The sequence below is a fragment of the Mobula birostris genome, chromosome 4, assembly GCF_030028105.1.
Source record: "Mobula birostris isolate sMobBir1 chromosome 4, sMobBir1.hap1, whole genome shotgun sequence".
Lineage (NCBI taxonomy): Eukaryota > Metazoa > Chordata > Chondrichthyes > Myliobatiformes > Myliobatidae > Mobula > Mobula birostris.
The window spans coordinates 32,511,312-32,533,247 of NC_092373.1; the positions used below are offsets into that span (position 1 = coordinate 32,511,312).

A 21,936-nucleotide genomic window follows, 5' to 3' on the forward strand; every position below is an offset into this window, starting at 1 on the left:
ATCTCTGAGGCTGAAGTACACAGGTGTCTCCAACGAGTGGACAGTCGCAAGGCTGCGGGACCAGACGGCATCCCAGGGCGGGTACTCAGGATGTGCATGGCACAACTGGCAGCTGTGTTTACTGACATTTTTAATCTCTCCCTCTTCCAGTGTAGAGTGCCCTCCTGCTTCAAAACATCCACCATTGTTCCTGTACCTAAAAAGACCAAGGTAACAGTCTGAACGACTGGTGTCCTGTCACACTCACCTCAATAACAAACAAATGCTTTGAGAGGCTGGTCGGGGACTACATCTGCAGCTTGCTACCACCCACACTGGACCCCCTACAATTCACCTACTGACACAACCGATTGACAGATGATGCAATAGCTGCAGCTCTACACACCGTCCTTACACACCTGGAGAAGAAGGATGCTTATGTGAGAATGCCGTTCTTGGACTACAGTTCAGCATTCAACACCATAATTCCCTCCAGGCTGGACAAGAAACTTAGAGGCCTCGACCTTCACCCTGCCTTGTGCAGCTGGATCCTGGACCTCCTGTCAGATCATTGGCAGGTGGTAAGAGTGGGCTCCGTCACCTCTGCCCCTCTGACCCTCTGACCCTCAACACAGGTGCCCCTCAGGACTGTGTCACCACCCACAGCTCCAATCTGCTAATTAAATTTGCTGACGACACTACATTGATTGGCCTTATCTCCAAAAATAACGAGGCAGCCTACAGAGGAGTCATCGCCCTGACACAATGGTGTCAAGAAAACAACCTCTCCCTCAATGTTGCAAAAACAAAGGAGCTGGTTGTGGACTACAGGAGGAATGGAGACAGGCTAACCTCTATTGACATCAATGGATCTGGGGTTGAGAGGGTGAACAGCTTTAAGTTCCTTGGCCTACACATCACTGAGGATCTCGCATGGTCTGTACATACCGGCTGTGTGGTGAAAAAGGCACAACACAGCCTCTTTCACCTCAGACGGTTGATACGTTTGGTACGGGCACCCAAATGCTAAGTACTTTCTACAGGGGCACAATTGAGAGCATCCTGACTGGCTGCATCACTGCCTGGTATGGGAACTGTACTTCCCTCAATCACAGGATTCTGCAGCGAGTGGTGTGGACAGCCCAGCACATCTGTAGATGTGAACTTCCCACTATTCAGTACATTTGCAGAGACAGGTGTATAAAAAGGGCCCGAAGGATCATTGGGGACCCAAGTCACCCCAACCACAAATTGCTCCAGCTGCTACCATCCAGGAAACAGTACCGCAGCATAAAAGCCAGGACCAACAGGCTCCCGGACAGCTTCTTCCACCAGGCCATCAGACTGATTAATTCATGCTGATACAATTGTATTTCTATGTTATATTGACTGTCCTGTTCATTACAAATTACTATAAATTGCACATTGCACATTTAGACGGAGATGTAACGTAAAGATTTTTACTCATGTATATGAAGGATATAAGTAATAAAGGAGGGAGAGCAGCCGATATCTTGGTAGATATTGGCACCAATGATATAGGAAGGAAAAGCAAAGAGATCCAGAGAAGTGAATTTAGAGACTTAGGTAGAAAGCTGAGAAGCAGGGCCTCCAGCGTAGTAATTTCTGGATTGCTGCCTGTGCCATGTGCCAGTGAGGGTAGAAACAGGATGATTTAGCAAATAAATGCGTGGCTGAGAGGCTGGTGCGGGGGCACAACTTCAGGTTCTTGGATCATTAGGATCTATTCTGGGGGCGGGGGGGGGGGTGGTATGACCTGTTCAAAAGTGTCGGGTTGCACCTGAACCCAAGGGGAACCAATATTCTCGGGGGGATGTTTGTGAGAGCTCTTGGGGAGGGTTCAAACTAATTTGGCAGGTGTGTGGGAACCAGAATTAAGGGACTCAGGATAGGACAGATGGTGAAAAACCAATGATAGTGTGCAGTCAGACTGTCAGAAAGGGTAGGTAGATGATAGGACATAATTTGCAGCTGGCAGGGTGAGTATCAGTGCATTAGGGATGCAGAATCAAAAAGAGTAGGAAATACAGTATTTCGAGGCATGGAGTATAAGAAATGGAGCACAAGATCATGGTGGATGATTGCTGAACTGTGGCTGAAGGATGGTTGTAGCTGGGAGCTAAATGTCCAAGGTTACACATTGTTTCGGAGGGCTAGAAAGGTAAGCAGTGGGGGTGGTGTGGCTCTATTGGTAAAGAATGGCATCAAATCAGTAGAAAGGTATGACATAGGATCAGGAGATGTTGAATCCTTCTGGTTGAGTTAAGAAACTGCAAATGTAAAAGGACCCTGATGGCAGTTATAAACAGGCCTCCCAACAGTAGCTTGGATGTGGACCACAGGTTACAACAGGAAATAGAAAGACGTGTCAAGAGGAAAACGTTATGATAATCATGGAAGATGTCAATGTGAAGGTTGATTGGGAAAATCAGGTTGGACTGGACATGGATCTCAAGAGAGTGAGTTTGTTGAGTGCCCATGAGTTGGCTTTTTAGAGCAGGTTCTCATTGAGACTACTAGGGGATCAGCTATACTGGATTGGGTGTTGTGTAATGAACCGGAGGTGATTAGGGAGCTTAAGATAAAAGAACCCTTTGGAGACCATGATCACAATATGACAGAGATCAACTTGAAATTTGATAGGGAGAAAGTAAAGTCTGACATAGCAGTATTTCGGTAGAGTAAAGGAAATTACAGTGGTATGAGAGAGGAGTTGGCCAAAGTAAATTGGAAGAAGGTGCTGGCAGGGATAACAGCAGACCAACAATGGCATGAGTTTCTGGGAAAAATGAGGAAGGTGCAGGATAGATGTATTCCAAAAGCGAAGAAATACTCAAATGGCAAATTAGTACAACCATGGCTGACAAGGTAAGTCAAAGCTAATGTAAAAGCAAAAGAGAGGGCATACAACAAAGCAAAAATTAACAAGAAGAGAGAGGACTGTGAAGCTTTTAAAACCCTACAGAGAACAACAAAAAGAATCATTAGGAGGGAAAAGATGAAATGTAAAAGCCAGCTAGCAAACAATATCAATGTGGATAGTAGAAAATTTTTCATGTATGTAAAAAATAAAAGAAAGATGAGAGTAGATATAGTACTGCTAGAAAATGAGGCTGGAGAAATAATAATGGGGGTCAAGGAGATGGCAGATGAACTAAAGGAGTATTTTGTATCAGTCTTCACTGCAGAAGACACTAGCAGTGTGCCAGATATTGAAGGGTGTGAGGGAAGAGAAGCGAGTCCATTACTGTCTTGTATGTGGGGGCTGCCGCAGAGGGTTGTAAATTTAGTCAGCTCCATCTTGGGTACTAGCCTACAAAGTAGCCGGGAAATCTTCAAGGAGTGGTATCTCAGAAAGGCAGCGTCCATTATTAAGGACCTCCAGCAACCAGGACATGCCCTTTTCTCACTGTTACCATCAGGTAGGAGATATAGAAGCCTGAAGTCCCAGCGATTCAGGAACAGCTTCTTCCCCTCTGCCATCCGATTCCTAAATAGACATTGAACCCTTGGATACTACCTCACTTTTTTTTAATATATAGTATTTCTGTTTTTTGCATGATTTTTAATCTATTCAATATATGTATACTGTATGAAGTATACTGAATAAGATTTACTTATTTGTTTATTATTATTTTATTTTTTTTCTTCTATATTACATATTGCATTGAACTGCTGCTGCTAAGTTAACAAACTTCACATCACATGCTGGTGATAACAAACCTGATTCTGATACTATTACAAGGGAGAAGGTGCTCAAAAAGCTGAAAGACGCAAAGGTGCATAAGTCACCCGGATCAGATAAACTGCACCCCACGGTTCTGAAGGAAGTAGCGGTAGAGATTGTGGAGGCATTAACAAAGATCTTTCAAAAATCATTGGACTCTGGCATGGTGCCAGAGGACTGGAAAATTGTAAATGTCACTCCACTCTTTAAGAAAGGAGGAAGGCAGCAGAAAGGAAATTATAGACCAGTTAGTCTGATCTCAGTGGTTGGGAAGATGTTGGAGTCAATTGCTAAGGATGAAGTGACGGAGTACTTGGAGACACAGAACAAGACTGGATAAAGTCAGCGTGGTTTCCTTAAGGGAAAATATTGCCTGATTAACCTGTTGGAATTCATTGAGGAGATTACAAGTAGGATAGATAAAGGGGATGCAGTGGATGTAGTATATTTGGACTTGCAAAAGACCTTTGACAAGGTGCCACACATGATACTGTTTACCAAGTTAAGAGCCCATGGTGTTACAGAAAAGTTACTGGCATGGTTAGAGCATTGGCTGACTGATAGGAGGCAGTGAGTAGGAATAACAGGATCCTTTTCTGGTTGGCTGAAAATGGCTAGTGGTGTTCTGCAGGGGTCGGTGTTGGGACCGCTTCTTTTTATGCTGTATATTAAAGATTTAGATGATGGAATGGATCGCTTTGTTGCCAAGTTTGCAGATGATACAACAATTGGTGGAGGGGCAGGTAGTGTTGAGGAAACAGGTAGGATGCAGAAGGACTTAGACTGATTAGCAGAAGTGGTAAATGAAATACAATGTTGAAAAATGCATGGGCATGCACTTTGGTAGTAGAAATAAATGTGCAGACTATTTTCTAAACGGGGAGAAGATTCAAAAATCTGAGAGGAGTGGGAGTGGGGCTGAAGAGGGGAAAAAAAGAATCAGCCATAATAGAATGGTGGAGCAGACTCGATGGGCCAAATGGCCTAATTCTGCTCCTATGTCTTATGGTCTTATAGTCCATGTTGAGCTATTGTTCCTCCTGATCTCATCGATATGCACCTGGACTATACCCTCCCTACCCCTCCCATCCATGTACCTATCCAAATTTCTCTTAAATGTTGAAATCAAACCCACATCCACCACTTCAGGCAGCAGCCTGTCGCACACTCTCAACACCCTCTATGTTAAAGGTTCCTAACTTGGGGTCCACAGACCCCTTACTTAATGGTATTGGTCCATGGCGTAAAAGAAGACTGGGAACCTATGCTATCAGTGAAGAAGTCCCCCCACCCCCCCATGTTCCCCTTAAACATTTCACCTTTCACCCTTAACCCATGACCTCCAGTTCAAGTCTCATGCAACCTCAGTGGAAAAAGCCTGCTTGCATTTACCCTATCTATACCCTTCAGAATCTTGTTTGATGCCGTATGGCACAACATCTAATGTACCACAAACACAGTTCTGCAATAAACCTCACATGAATCTTGTGTAAATTGTTTTATTTTGTGTAAACTACATAATCTTGACACCAGTATCAATGAACTTCACCATTCACTTTAATCTAATGTCAGTAAGCACATCACGTCCCATCTGCAGAGAGATATTTACCTTGCTCAAGGTTAGAGATTCAAAACAAGTTAATGATAACCTTTGTTTCGCAATTTGCATTATGCAGAGATGATTTCCTTCAGTCAACCCATTTCTGCTGTTTACTAACTGGTTCATGTGAATGATTGGAAAGGATTCTGTCCTCCTTCTTAAAGCAGATTCACAACCAGCAAGATCTCCAACATAGAAAATGTATTTAAAAAATGGACTTCTTTTAACAAAAAAGGTAGTGCTCTTACTCAGAATAGTTTTGCACCACCTGTAGCAGACAACCAAAGATCACTGATTCTATTAAGTCTACTCAATCTTCAAAACTGACTCTTGGGTAAAATGTGTTTCTATTTCTTTAACACAGCCTCAAATGTACCTTTCCTTCTCCTTTATGGCAATTTTAACAAATCATAAATCAACTTTAGAGATGGAACCCATTAATATTGCAGATACATCACCAAACATATCAAAGCACACCTTGCAGTTGAAGACCGGTGGCATTTCCAAAAATATGCATGAGAGAAGAGCCATGTTGGTTACCATGAATTGTCTTGTCTCAGTCCCTTTTGACCTTATTCTTAAAAGCTCAAACCTTAAAACTGAACTGGAGTTTACGGAAGAACTGAAGACATAAATACCAGAGGGCAAAATATTGTGGAGCTGCTCCAGAGTAGAACTAGATAGATATGAAAATTGGTGGAAACTGCAGATTATATTATATTAATCAGATATTCTATTATTTAAACAACAAGAATTCTGCAGATGCTGGAAATTCAAGCAACAAACATCAAAGTTGCTGGTGAACGCAGCAGGCCAGGCAGCATCTGTAGGAAGAGGTGCAGTCGACGTTTCAGGCCGAGACCCTTCGTCAGGACTAACTGAAGGAAGAGTGAGTAAGGGATTTGAAAGTTGGAGGGGGAGGGGGAGATCCAAAATGATAGGAGAAGACAGGAGGGGGAGGGATAGAGCCAAGAGCTGGACAGGTGATAGGCAAAAGGGATACGAGAGGATCATGGGACAGGAGGTCCGGGAAGAAAGACGGGGGGGGGTGGGACCCAGAGGATGGGCAAGAGGTATATTCAGAGGGACAGAGGGAGAAAAAGGAGAGTGAGAGAAAGAATGTGTGCATAAAAATAAGTAACAGATGGGGTACGAGGGGGAGGTGGGGCCTTAGCGGAAGTTAGAGAAGTCGATGTTCATGCCATCAGGTTGGAGGCTACCCAGACGGAATATAAGGTGTTGTCCTCCAACCTGAGTGTGGCTTCATCTTTACAGTAGAGGAGGCCGTGGATAGACATGTCAGAATGGGAATGGGATGTGGAATTAAAATGTGTGGCCACTGGGAGATCCTGCTCTCTCTGGAGGACAGAACGTAGGTGTTCAGCAAAGCGGTCTCCCAGGCTGCGTCGGGTCTTGCCAATATATAAAAGGCCACATTGGGAGCACCGGACGCAGTATATCACCCCAGTCGACTCACAGGTGAAGTGTTGCCTCACCTGGAAGGACTGTTTGGGGCCCTGAATGGTGGTAAGGGAGAAAGTGTAAGGGCATGTGTAGCACTTGTTCCGCTTACACGGATAAGTGCCAGGAGGGAGATCAGTGGGGAGGGATGGGGGGGACGAATGGACAAGGGAGTTGCGTAGGGAGCGATCCCTGCGGAATGCAGGGGGGGGGAGGGAAAGATATGCTTAGTGGTGGGATCCCGTTGGAGGTGGCGGAAGTTACGGAGAATAATATGTTGGACCCGGTGGCTGGTGGGGTGGTGGGGGAACCCTATTCCTAGTGGGGTGGTGGGAGGATGGAGTGAGAGCAGATGTACGTGAAATGGGGGAGATGCGTTTAAGAGCAGAGTTGATAGTGGAGGAAGGGAAGCCCCTTTCTTTAAAGAAGGAAGACATCTCCCTCGTCCTAGAATGAAAAGCCTCATCCTGAGAGCAGATGCGGCGGAGACGGAGGAATTGCGAGAAGGGGATGGCGTTTTTGCAAGAGACAGGGTGAGAACAGGAATAGTCCAGATAGCTGTGAGAGTCAGTAGGCTTATAGTAGACATCAGTGGATAAGCTGTCTCCAGAGACAGAGACAGAAAGATCTAGAAAGGGGAGGGAGGTGTCGGAAATGGACCAGGTAAACTTGAGGGCAGGGTGAAAGTTGGAGGCAAAGTTAATAAAGTCAACGAGTTCTGCATGCGTGCAGGAAGCAGCGCCAATGCAGTCGTCGATGTAGCGAAGGAAAAGTGGGGGACAGATACCAGAATAGGCACGGAACATAGATTGTTCCACAAAGCCAACCAAAAGGCAGGCATAGCTAGGACCCATACGGGTGCCCATAGCTACACCTTTAGTTTGGAGGAAATGGGAGGAGCCAAAGGAGAAATTATTAAGAGTGAGGACTAATTCCGCTAGACGGAGTAGAGTGGTGGTCGAGGGGAACTGATTAGGTCTGGAATCCAAAAAGAAGCGTAGAGCTTTGAGACCTTCCTGATGGGGGATGGAAGTATATAGGGACTGGACATCCATGGTGAAAATAAAGCGGTGGGGGCCAGGGAACTTAAAATCATCGAAAAGTTTAAGAGCGTGAGAGGTGTCACGAACATAGGTCGGCAGGGATTGAACAAGGGGGGGATAAAACTGTGTCGAGGTATGCAGAAACGAGTTCGGTAGGGCAGGAGCAAGCTGAGACAATAGGTCGGCCAGGACAGGCAGGTTTGTGGATCTTGGGTAGGAGGTAGAAACGGGAAGTGCGAGGTGTGGGAACTATAAGGTTGGTAGCAGTGGATGGGAGATCCCCTGAGCGGATGAAGTCGGTGATGGTGTGGGAGACAATGGCCTGGTGCTCCTTAGTGGGGTCACGATCGAGGGGTAAATAAGAGGAGGTATCCGCGAGTTGTCGCTGTGCCTCGGCAAGGTAGAGGTCAGTACGCCAGACTACAACAGCACCCCGCTTATCGGCGGGTTTAATAATAAGGTTAGGATTAGTGCAGAGGGAGTGGAGAGCAGAGCTTTCCGAAGGAGTGAGGTTGGAATGGGGACAAGGTGCGGTGAAGTTGAGACGGTTGATGTCCCGCCGGCAGTTAGCAATAAAGAGATCCAGAGCAGGCAAAAGACCAGAGCGGGGTGGCCATGAAGAAGAGGAGGGTTGAAGATGGGAGAAGGGGTCATCGGTGGGGGTGGAAGAGTCCTTGCCGAAGAAGTAGGCTCGGAGACGGAGACGGCGGAAGAAAAGTTCCGCATCATAGCGAACATGGAACTCGCTGAGGTGTGGGCGAAGGGGGACAAACGTGAGGCCCTTACTGAGAACAGAGCGTTCTGCCTCCGACAGTTGAAGGTCGGAGGGGATGGTAAAGACCCGGCACGGATGAGAGCTGGGATCGGAGGGGGGAGCGGGGAGGCTGGGGGTGTCAATGGAGAGGGGAGGGTTGGGTTGAGAGGAAGATAGAGCCTCTGAGGGCCCAGGAGCTGACGATGGGATCTGAGGGAGACGGGATTGCAGAGTATTGGTGGGGGAAGGGGAGACGGGAGTCACAACAGCAGCACATGAAGACCCGGCCTGGAGTTCAAGGCTGGCGTCGCAGTTGGTGGTTGCGCAATCGCTGTGAAGGTGTCCATGGTCGTTGATGGAGTCGGGGCTTTGAATATGCCCTGAGGTGTTGGAGCCGCCGAGATCAATGGCAGAGGCTGCAATCTGAAGTTCATGTCTGCTAGCGTCGGGGCCGACAGGCCGTAGATGTAGGATCTTGCGATCTTTGCCTAACATGACAAAGTCAAAAAAACGGCGATTGCAGGGTGAATCCGACGGAGGATGAAATAACGGGTAGGACCATTACAGACGGCGAAGAAAGTGTCCCGAAGGTGTGGAAGGGTCTGGGATAGGGACACCAAGTACCTCCTCATGGCGGAGAGAGTCGCCTTCAGAGCTTGACGGGATAAGCGGCGAGAGGCAGAGTCAATAAAATGTGAGTACCTGGGATCCTCAGAAGGTCCAAATTGAGAGGCTTGGAAACGAATCCTAAAGCTACCTGGAGTAAGTTGGTGACGGAGGCATGTTCCAAGAAAGGATATATGGCTGTGATAGCGAGTCTGAGTCAAAGTGTGGTCGAAAAGTTGAAGAACTGAAGAAATTACAGATGGGGAGCAGTGAGAGATGGTTTCACTGAACTCCCATCTATTATTCTATTATTTAATCATTTTATTGCATCATTGCCTGCCTGTGAGAATGAATGACTATGGAAATAATGGCTGTGCTGCCCGATGGTTAAATATGTAGCTGTAAAGAATGTTTGTTCAGTTTCTAGAAGTAGGATTACTTGACTTAAAATTAAAAGTCCCATTCAACAACTGGCACCAACCAGTCTTCAAAGGGACACCAATAAAGATGCATACACGATGTAGGGGGTGATCAAATCGAGCTTTTTTGTTGAACAGTATGCACAAGTGAGGTATTTATCAGCGCTGCGTACCCAGCTGAGATAGAATGGTAAAATAGACCATACATGCCTCTCTTTACCTGCATTAGGTTTAAAGCTTAGTGAATTTATTTTATGATACTTCGCAGGCTCATAAGAGATCAAGAGAGAGGAATTGTACTCTTCTTGTGGAAGGTCCAACATCCCAGATTATATCATGAATATGCTCAATATTTGGCTCTGGAATACAGCACATGAAAACACCAGTTTCACCTACAACAGGGAAATTCACTTCCATACAGTTAAAATCAGAAAAAAAGCATCTCTCACAAATGCCCTGGCCCCTACTAAAGTTCCATGAATTCTCTGGGATAGTTACCTTCAACAAACAGTACAAACAAGACAAATTTCAGAATCATACAGCATAAAAGGCTGTCTTTTGGCCCACTACGTGTGTATCAAGCATCAAGGACCCACCCATTCTAACTTTACACTGCTCTCATTACTTCTTCTCTTATCCCAATTAACTCTTCATGTCAACCCTTACCTCACCAATTCTCCTGAAACCCACTTGCACTAGGGACAATTTACAATAGCCATTAACCTACCAAATTTGCACATCTTTGGCATGTGCAAGGAAACTGGTCCACCTGAGGGAAAGCTATATAATCACAGGCAAAGCTTGCAGGTCAGGATTAAACTTAAGTTTATGCAACATCATTCCTTAACTTACAACGTGGATAAATTCTGGGCAAACCTTAAGCAAAATTCTCATATATCAGAAAAACTTGGTACAGTGTATTAAATGCATAAAAAGCATTTTTCGGTTCATTATATTAGAAAATCACTTTACAAATTGCAGACACATCTAAAAGGAATCAGCGATGATACAACAAGAAATTGCAAATGAAATGGGTGTGAAGGCACACACTGTGCACTGCTCCTCAATTGGAATCAGTTGTCAGAAGTGAAGATGCAATATTCATTCCGTGCAGTATTTTCTACTGCAAAATGCATCAAGTAAAAAATTATTGCATTCAAGTGCTTATAAAATGTACAGTATAACTAGGTTAATTTTTATGCAATTTTGCTGAGTAATCTTGGGTCAGGATAATAGTTAATGGACACTAAGTAATAGAGCTGGAAGCATGAGGAAATTGTCGTAATATGTTAGAAGCAGATCATTCTGGTAACAAATTGGCAGGTTGGTTAATTTCTGTACAACCAGTCGGCAACTGGCGTAGGTAAGTAGGTCATCATGTGCAATCTAATCCACCAGTAAGCATCCACTGGTTTATAACGAGTGTATGGATATTTGGAAGTTAGTGCATCAGTGATGGCATTAATAACTGAAGACATGTCTTTCGAACTGCTGGTACAGAAAGACTTCATTGCCAATGTCTGTTGATCAATATATCCTTTCCCATAATCTTCTTGAACAACTCTATCCGTTTCATCCCACAGTCTGTGAGCTATGTTTTCAATACGATCACGAGTAAGGATGTTGGTAGCAGCTATACAGTTCCCTGGCTCAATTATGCTGACATTAACACCCCAACATCGCTGCTCGTAACGCAGACAGTCTGAGAATGCTTCCATTCCATAATTTGAAATACAATAGGCAGACTGGCCAGAGATTCCAATGCGTCCAAACATGCTGGTGACATTCACAACACGGCCTGCAAAATAAATTCAAAGTCAAATTCAAAAAGGAGAATTAATTGTACAGACTATAAATTTTTGATTTTTTTTCTACAGTTAAACTATTAAATTCTTTCAAAGACTTAGTATCATAGATTTATTCTGAATTTTATTACAGAATCACAAACTTATTATCGAGAAGTACCCATTTCACTCACAGAATTTCACAAAAATATTATTAAAAAATGTACAAAATATATCTGAATATTTCATATTCCCCCAAAGCTTTCATTATTATTGTTCATCATTATTAACTGGTTTCTAGTCTCTGCTTTGTTCATCCTTGTTTGTGAGGATTGTTGGTGTTCAATGACCATCACTAATCGAGGTAGCCATGAACCATTACTTTGGACGGTTGAAGTCCTGAGATATTTCCTCAGGTTGAGAATAGAAGGGCAAGGACACTCTCCTAGCTTGTGTCTTGAATTTATTTATTTTGTTTATGTAGAGATACAGCATAGTCACAGGCTCTTCTGGCCCAACAAGCCTGTGCCAGCCAAATACACTCATGTGACCAAACCTACTAACCCGGACGTTTTTCGAATGTGGGAGGAAACCAGAGCACCTAGCAGAAACCCACATGTTCATGGGGAGAACGTACAAACCCCTTACAGAAATTGATCCCAGATAGGGTTAAGCTAACCATTATGCTGTCATGCTGTCCTAGTGGTTTAAATGCTTTGGCTAGGCGGGAGGTGAGTCTCTTGCCATAGGTTACCCAGGCTTAGGCTTGGCATTGTGGCCACAGTAAATTCAGCTCAATTTTGCATTCGCGGCAAATCACATTCCACACTACAGAGTGCTGACATGGGAGTAAATGATGGTACCCTTTTAAAAGTCAGGGGGAAATACCTTGACAATCCCTTGCTGGGGATTACCTGTGCAAGTACTTTGCAGCCATGCCTGAACATTGTCCAAGTATTGACTACATGCAAGCATATAATGTTCCAAATGGAGTTAATTCTTGAACAATTGTTACACTATTACTAATCCAAGACCTCCTAAAATTACTTATAGCCTCCTTATTTATTTTTAAGGTACATCTCGGAATTTATACCCTTGCAATATATTTCAATATATTATTTACCAATTTTGGTTAGTTGGTTCACATCTTGCCTTTCAGAAATCTGTTCTGATTTATGGACGAACTCTTTTCGCTTTGCTGTTGGATCTTATGCAATGATCTCTATTCTCAAGATACTCACCCATATTTAGTTCATCTACTAGCTCTTCAGCCCTTTATTAGCCTACTAATGCATGGCTTAATGAGATATTCTCACCTCACTAATCTTATTCTGGAGTAATTTCTTTCATATCTTTCTCACATTTTAAAGTCAGTAACATGCCTCAGTGGTGTATTTTTTAACCATGGAACGCTAATCCCATTGACTTTAGTTACTCTCCTTTTTTCCTCTGTCAATCCCTTTCCACGGGACGTATTGCAGACTATTCACTGCCTATCCAGAAATATCCTTGATGTGTGTGATTTATTAGGCCATTTCAGAGTCATTACAATGTTAATTGCATTGCATTGCTATGAGTCTGGTGTCAGACAAGTAAAGACAGCAGGTTTTCTTGCAGAATATATTTGTGTGAACCGATAAACCAAATAGATTTTTACCACAATGAATTCATGGTCACCATTAATGCCACATATTTTTGAATTCCAGATTTCTAATTATATAAGGTACTTAATTCAAAATCTCTCTCTACTTTAATGGGATAAGAACTCATGTTTTCATGACTCTCGTTTGAAGGACGTTGGAGATAATGAAGCTTGCCACAAAGAATTACACTCAGTGGCCACTTTACTGGTTACAGGAGTAGAACCTGGTGTGCTGTACATTTAGAAGGGCTCTTCTGTACACCGCTGTTGTAACACGTAGTTATTTGAGTTACTGGTGCCTTCCTGTCAGGTTGAATCAGTCTGGCTTTCTTCTCTGATCTCTCCCATTAACAAGGTGCTTTTGCCCACAGAACTTCTGCTTACTGGATTTTTTTCTGTCTTTCACAATATTCTCTGTAAACTCTAGACCATTGTGCATGAAAAGCCCAGGAAATCAGCAGTTTCTGAGATACTCAAACCACTCCGTCTGACAGCAACAATCATTCCATGGCCAAAGTCACTTAGATCACATTTCTTCCCCGTTCTGAATCAAACAAAACTTTCTTTACCATGTCTGCGTGCTTTCATTCATTGAGTTGTAGCCACATGATTGGCTGATTAGATATTTGCAGTAATGAGCAGGTGTACAGGTGTACCTAATGAAGTAGTCACTCAGTCTGAGTCATTTTTGATTGGAAAGTTGATGACTGTGGTTTCAAACTAAGAGTGATGGCACCTTTAATGTCCTTTCATGTCTTCTGACAGCAGTTCCCCTTATTGTTTGACACTGTAGTCTTTGCTATATTCTTTATCACAATGTTTTTGAATGGAGTACATAATGTGTAACTGCCTCTAGGCATCTACAAATCTTTACCAAAACAAACCTAATAAGAATGAAAGGACAAACTCAACACTTTTGATTTCATTGCATGGAACGCAAACACTACTTGCCCATACATGTCAATACCAGTGAGGCAAGAAATGTGCTATGTGACTTAAATCCACACTCAATGCTTTTGTGCAGACACATTTTTTTTGTTCATTGAAAAAAAGGCAGATTTAGTGATTCATAGTGAATTATATTACTAGATTAGATTAGATTATGAGGACACGCAGTCCTCTTTTATTGTCATTTAGTAATGCATGCATTAAGAAACAATACAATGTTCCTCCAGAATGATATCACAGAAACACAAGACAAACCAAGACTAAAAAAACTGACAAAAACCACATAATTATAACATATAGTTAGAACAGTGCAAAGCAATACCGTAATTTGATAAAGAACAGACCATGGTCACGGTAAAAAAAAGTTTCAAAGTCTCTTGAAAGTCCCATCATCTCACGCAGACGGTAGAAGGAAGAAAAAGTCTCCCTGCCATGAACCTTCAGTGCCACAAACTTGCCGATGCAGCATCCTGGAAGCATCCGACCACAGCCGACTCTTGAGTCCGTCCGAAAACTTCGAGCCTCCAACACCGAGCACCATCCATGCCGAGTGCTTCGACCCCGGCCCCGGCAACAGGCAATAGGCAAAGCCAAGGATTTGGGACCTTCCCCCTCCGGAGATTCTCAATCGCACAGTAGCAATGGCAGCGAAGCAGGCATTTCAGAAGTTTCTCCAGATGTTCCTCCGTGCTTATCACATCTGTCTCCATCAAATCAGGATTGTGCACTGTACCTACTTACAGATACGATATCAATTCGGTGCAGCCACGCGTGCTGCGTCGCGCCACCATCTTCTCCTCCTCCTCCAGTATAGAATACTACAGTATAGGGTTCAGAAGTAATAAATACCACAAGACATAGTAGCATGGGACTTCCGCCTGTAGCTCAATGGAGTAACACATAAATTTTGTGGCTGCCTTTAATTCCTCCTTTTCCCCAGTCTAAACCTTGAATAATTCAACTTTTATTTTTTGGATCTTGGAGGGAAATAGTGGTCATTATGTCGTATCCTTTAAAAAGTGGAAAACAGCCTTTTGAACCCAACAATGGAAAGGGAAAAACTTCGAAAGAAAGATCAGAAGATATGCCTGTCTGGGCTGAGCATTTGGAACGTGTGTTGATGGGTCTCGATTAACAAAATGGACAATAACACTTCTGAGTTGAAGTCATTCCGACAGAGTTTACAGACTATTGAGGAAAATATTCTTTCCTTGAATACTGAGTTTAAAGAATCAAAACATCAGATTGTGGATATTTCAACCTGATTGGAACAGGCTCAACGCAAAATTATCGATTTAGAGGCAAAGTCTCGTCGGGATAACATTCGTATTCTGGGTCTTCAGGAAGGCTGGGAAAATGGGAATTTATTGGATTATTTTGCCAATCTGTTTCAATCTCTGTTCCCGGATATTCTATCTCAGCCTCTTGATACTGAGAGAGCTCACAGAATTTTCACTTCGTTAAGATGGAGAGTGACATAGTTAATTCAGAAACAAAGGTTCTGAACTTAAAGAGGGGTAACTTTGAAGGTATGAGACGTGAATTAGCTAAGATAGACTGGCAAATGACACTTAAAGGATTGACGGTGGATATGCAATGGCAAGCATTTAAAGGTTGCATGGATGAACTACAACAATTGTTCATCCCAGTTTGGCAAAAGAATATATCAAGGAAGGTAGTGCACCCGTGGCTGACAAGAGAAATTAGGGATAGTATCAATTCCAAAGAAGAAGCATACAAATTAGCCAGAAAAAGTGGCTCACCTGAGGACTGGGAGAAATTCAGAGTCCAGCAGAGGAGGACAAAGGGCTTAATTAGGAAGGGGAAAAAAGATTATGAGAGAAAACTGGCAGGAAACATAAAAACGGACTGTAAAAGCTTTTATAGATATGTAAAAAAGGAAAAGACTGGTAAAGACAAATGTAGGTCCCCTGCAGACAGAAACAGGTGAATTGATTATGGGGAGCAAGGACATGGCAGACCAATTGAATAATTACTTTGGTTCTGTCTTCACTAAGGAGGACATAAATAATCTTCCAGAAATAGTAGGGGACAGAGGGTCCAGTGAGATGGAGGAACTGAGCGAAATACATGTTAGTAGGGAAGTGGTGTTAGGTAAATTGAAGGGATTGAAGGCAGATAAATCCCCAGGGCCAGATGGTCTGCATCCTAGAGTGCTTAAGGAAGTAGCCCAAGAAATAGTGGATGCATTAGTGATAATTTTTCAAAACTCATTAGATTCTGGACTAGTTCCTGAGGATTGGAGGGTGACTAATGTAACCCCACTTTTTAAAAAAAAGGAGGGAGAGAGAAACCGGGGAATTATAGACCAGTTAGCCTAACGTCGGTGGTGGGGAAACTGCTGGAGTCAGTTATCAAGGATGTGATAACAGCACATTTGGAAAGCGGTGAAATGATCGGACAAAGTCAGCATGGATTTGTGAAAGGAAAATCATGTCTGACGAATCTCATAGAATTTTTTGAGGATGTTACTAGTAGAGTGGATAGGGGAGAACCAGTGGATGTGGTATATTTGGATTTTCAAAAGGCTTTTGACAAGGTCCCACACAGGAGATTAGTGTGCAAACTTAATGCACACGGTATTGGGGGTAAGGTATTGGTGTGGGTGGAGAATTGGTTAGCAGACAGGAAGCAAAGAGTGGGAATAAACGGGACCTTTTCTGAATGACGGGTGGTGACTAGTGGGGTACCGCAGGGCTCAGTGCTGGGACCCCAGTTGTTTACAATATATATTAATGACTTGGATGAGGGAATTAAATGCAGCATCTCCAAGTTTGCGGATGACACGAAGCTGGGTGGCGGTGTTGGCTGTGAGGAGGATGCAGGGTGACTTGGATAGGTTGGGTGAGTGGGCAAATTCATGGCAGATGCAATTTAATGTGGATAAATGTGAAGTTATCCACTTTGGTGGCAAAAATAGGAAAACAGATTATTATCTGAATGGTGGCCGATTAGGAAAAGGGGAGGTGCAACGAGACCTGGGTGTCATTATACACCAGTCATTGAAAGTGGGCATGCAGGTACAGCAAGCGGTGAAAAAGGCGAATGGTATGCTGGCATTTATAGCGAGAGGATTCGAGAATAGGAGCAGGGAGGTACTACTGCAGTTGTACAAGGCCTTGGTGAGACCACACCTGGAGTATTGTGTGCAGTTTTGGTCCCCTAATCTGAGGAAAGACATCCTTGCCATAGAGGGAGTACAAAGAAGGTTCACCAGATTGATTTCTGGGATGGCAGGATTTTCATATGAAGAAAGACTGGATGAACTGGGCTTGTACTCGTTGGAATTTAGAAGATTGAGGGGGGGATCTGATTGAAACGTATAAAATCCTAAAGGGATTGGACAGGCTAGATGCAGGAAGATTGTTCCCGATGTTGGGGAAGTCCAGAACGAGGGGCCACAGTTTGAGGATAGAGGGGAAGCCTTTTAGGACCGAGATTAGGAAAAACTTCTTCACACAGAGAGTGGTGAATCTGTGGAATTCTCTGCCACAGGAAACAGTTGAAGCCAGTTCATTGGTTATATTTAAGGGGGAGTTAGATATGGCCCTTGTGGCTACGGAGGTCAGGGGGTATGGAGGGAAGGCTGGGGCGGGGTTCTGAGTTGGATGATCAGCCATGATCATAATAAATGGCGGTGCAGGCTCGAAGGGCCGAATGGCCTACTCCTGCACCTATTTTCTATGTTTCTATGTTTCTATAAAGCTCGACCAATTTTAGTCAACTTTCTTTGCTTTAAAGTTAAAGACCAAATCATAAAATGTGCAAGAAAACAGAAAGTTTTTAAACTTAACGGTTCCGAGATCCGTTTTTATGAAGGTTATCCACGGGAAGTTATGGAACAATGGATCAAATTCATATTGGTCATGAAGATCACTCACGGAAAAAGACTTTTTCCATCCTTGAGATATCCAGTGAGACCAAAGTTATTTCCTAAAGATTCTACCCCTCGTGTCTTCTTGGATCCCCAAGCGGCATCGGACTTTGTCAATTCTATTGGGGATTCGGCTGATGTATGAAGGGTAATAGAGTTTCTGAATAATTTTCTGAAAGAACACAGGTTTTGAAGATTTCGGTATGTTGAAGATATCTTTTGATTGATGGATTACTTAAAGAAGAGGTGATTGCCTCTTGCATCGCCTCTGATCTGGGCCGACAATTACATGCTAGGTGGCACCTAATTAATTAGCATGTTTACTTCAGCTTTTTTCTTAAAGATGTGCTGTGTGCCTCCCGGCTACCGCTGCATTCTCCGCGAATCGGTACAGTATCTGTCCGGGGCCCGGGTGTTGGGGTGGTGGGACACGGCGGTGTCATCTCATCGTCAATCAGGGCAGGGAGCTCATCTTCTCCTACGACTGCCCGCCTCGATGTCAAAGGTCGAGGTTCGTCGTCTGCTGTGGCTGATGTGGAAGGCTTGCTTGACTGCTGAGCCTCGCTGAGCCTTTCTATCATACAGTTGTTTGTAAGCACTCAAACTATCCTGCAAATATCCCCTACACCTACGTACCCTTTCAAAATTAAAGTCGTACTTTATCATTGCAGCGAAAATCTCACGCAGTTGCTTCACTTTCTGCATTCTGTTTCGATTGTTATCCTTTCCTTTTCCAATTGCATCAGCTCTTCATCTATCAGTTCTTGGTCATGGGATGCCAAAACCTCTTCAACATCATCTTCATCAACTTCCACAAGCCAAACTCACTTTGTCCTTGCTTCGTTCACCACAATCGAAACGCTTAATTATGTCTAGTTTTCTGCTAAGTGTAACACCCTTACTCTTTCAGGCTTTTTCAACACCTTAGAACTCATCTTGCTAACGGCTGCTCAATGCAATGTGTTAAAGCAATGCCGTTCCCAATCCGGGGGAGAGCGGCCGCTGGGGGCGCGCGCTGCCTTTTATCGCGTGCTGATTTTTTATTGCGCGCTGCCTTTCTTCATAACAGTGAAAACACCTTCTGAAAGCGAAAACAGGGTACTAATGTAGGTCTTTCGTAACAGTGAGGTTTCGTAAAGCGAACGTTCGAAAAGCGGGGGACACCTGTATAAACATTTTTTTTCCTTTGCTGGGCTTTCTTATCTTACGGTTACGTATTTTCTTTGTAAGGGGGAGGGGGGAATTGGGAGAAAAAACTTTTAATCATTATTTAAATTGAGCGGTACGTGGAATTCCGATCTTATGTTTCTTTTCTTGGGGATGCATTCCGGCTTTTTCTCTCTTTTGCCGGATTTCCTTCTTTGGGGATGGTGGGAGGTTTGGGGGTATTTTTGTATTTTGGGGTTTATTGTGGGTTTTTTGTTTCCACACACACCTTTTGTATTTTTTCCCCATTATGGAGTTCCGGAGCATGCGTGTTTTCTATTTGGTTATATTCATCACCGCCATCTTTGATTAGCCCGCGATGGTATGTGTGTATTGTCGTGTTTAAGAATAATATCCAATGGTACTTAAACAGATAAACATTATTAGCTGGAATGTACGCGGCTGGAATCACCCTATTAAGCGAAGGAAGACCTTTAAAGTTATTAATCGATTCCAGCCCGATATAATTTTTGCTCAAGAAACGCATATCAGAACAGGCAATCAAAATAGATTTTTTAAAACATGGAAGGGCCTTCAATACCATGCTACTTGTCAAAATAAAACAAAAGGAGTATCTATTTTTATTAAATCTAATATTTATTCAAGAAGACATTGTTTCAGATAATAATGGTAGATTTTTAATTATTAAAGGAACAACTTGTAATAGAAAAATTGTCCTAGTTAATCTATATGGACCTAATGTAGATGATCCTTCTTTTTTTAAAAATGTATTTGGTTTATTACCAGACTTAAATGAATATATGCTGCTGATGGGCGGTGACTTCAACTGCTGTTTAAACCCTTTGATTGACAAAAGTTCAACCAATCAGCAGCTTCCGAGTCATTCGGCAACACTTATTAATTCCTTTTTAATTGATTATGGTTTCATAGGAATCTGGAGAAATTTACATCCTAATGACAGAGATTATCCTTTTTATTCACATGTTCATAATAAATATTCGAGAATTGATTATTTTATAGCTGATTTCCGATTTTTGTCCAAAGTCCAGAAATGTGAATATGATGCTATTGCAGTCTCGGACCATGCGCCTAAAGCTTAACTTTTGAGTTAAATGATGTTAGTAATGTAAACTTGCCTTGGCGCTTTCCAGAAAAATTATTACAAAGTTCGGACTTTGTTAAATTTATAGAGAGTCAGATAAAAGATTTCTTTCTTTTTAATAATACGGGAGATGTCTCGAAATTGATTATATGGGATACACTCAAAGCATATTTGTGAGGTCAGATAATATCTTATTTGGCTAAACTCAAGAAACAGACAAAAATTGAGTTAGATAGAATTTCCAAACTAATTAAAGATCTGGATAATACTTATGCATTTTTTCCTAATGTTGATTTATTTAAACAAAGGGTTGAACTTCAATCACAATATAATTTACTATTAACTTATCCTATTGAAAGAAATTTGCTTAAATTAAAAAGTCAATTTTATATGTTTGGAGATAAAAGTAACAAGCTATTAGCATCTCAACTTAAAGCAGTTAGAGCTAAAAGACAAATTTTAAAAGTTCATAAGGGAGATGGTAGTTTAGCTTGTAATTATGAAGATATTAATAAAATTTTTCAAAACTATTACAGTGAACTCTATAAATCTCAGTTTCCAGCTGACCCTTCGAATACGTATGCCTTTTTACAAATGTTTGTTTTTCCTGGAATATTTGTTGAAGATCAGCAAATTCTTGAGGCTCCTTTTACTGATAGAGAAATTCAGAAAGCTATTCTTTCAATGCAATCTGGTAAAGCTCCTGGATTGGATGGTTTTACCGTAGGATTTTATAAAAAATTTGAACATTTGCTTACTCCTTATATGTTGCAAATGCTTAAAGATTCTTTTCTGTTAGGAGAGTTACCTTGCACATTTTATGAAGCTTCCACATTTTGTGAAGCTTCTATTTATTTAATTCTTAAGAAGGATAAAGACCCTACTGATTGTGCTTCATATAGACCTATTTCATTATTAAATGTTGATGCCAAAATTCTTTCAAAAATAATGGCTAATCGGATGGAGAATATACCAGCTAAAATTATTTCCCAGGATCAAATGGGTTTTATAAAAGGCCATTATTCTTTTTCTATCACTCGGAGATTGTTAAATATTATATACTCATCCCTCTCTAAGACTCCCCAATGTGTTGTCTCTCTAGATGCTGAAAAGGCATTCGATAGAGCTGAATGGAAATAACTATTTAAAGTTTTAGAGAAATTTAGCTGTGGTACTAATTTTAATAAGTGGATCAGATTGATATATAAAAGTACTATTGCCACTGTTATCACTAATAACTGTAGATCCCCCTTTTTCCAACTTTCCCAGGGTACGAGACAAGGATGTCTGTTAAGTCCTCTGTTACTTAACTTGATGTTGGAACCCTTGGCTATTGCACTTTGTGGAGCTAAAAATATTCAAGGAATTTCTATAAATGGGACTATTCATAAGATCTCCCTTTATGCGGATGATCTTTTGGTTTTTGTTTCGAATCCCGAAGAATCTATTCCTAGCTTTTTGAAATTATTAAATGAATTTGGATTGTTTTCAGGAAATAAATTAAACCTGCATAAAAGTGAATTATTTCCTTTAAATGATTCTGCTTCTAGATATGATGACATTCCTCTAAAAGTTACAGATTCTTTTAAATATTTAGGTATTATCATCACTAAAAATTATGGAGACCTTTATAGAGCTAATTTAGTTCCCTTAGTGGATTTTATGAAGCAATTTTTTTCTAGATGGAATCCACTTACACTTTCATTAGTAGGTCGAATTCATGCAGTTAAAATGATGATTTTACCAAAATTTTTATATGTATTTGAAAACATTCCTATTTTTCTAACT

At 42.1% G+C, this 21,936-nt stretch overlaps 1 protein-coding gene across 1 annotated transcript in view; it reads right to left on the minus strand.

Moving 5' to 3' along the window:
- Window positions 1–10,418: 10,418 nt before the first annotated feature.
- The window catches only part of LOC140196245 (D-beta-hydroxybutyrate dehydrogenase, mitochondrial-like), a 34,592-nt gene continuing 23,074 nt past the window's right edge, over window positions 10,419–21,936 (minus strand). Inside the window, exon 5 of the mRNA XM_072255105.1 lies at window positions 10,419–11,408. Within this exon, the coding sequence (XP_072111206.1) occupies window positions 10,939–11,408 (470 nt within the window). The 3' untranslated portion in view covers window positions 10,419–10,938. The remainder of the gene's footprint in view (window positions 11,409–21,936) is intronic.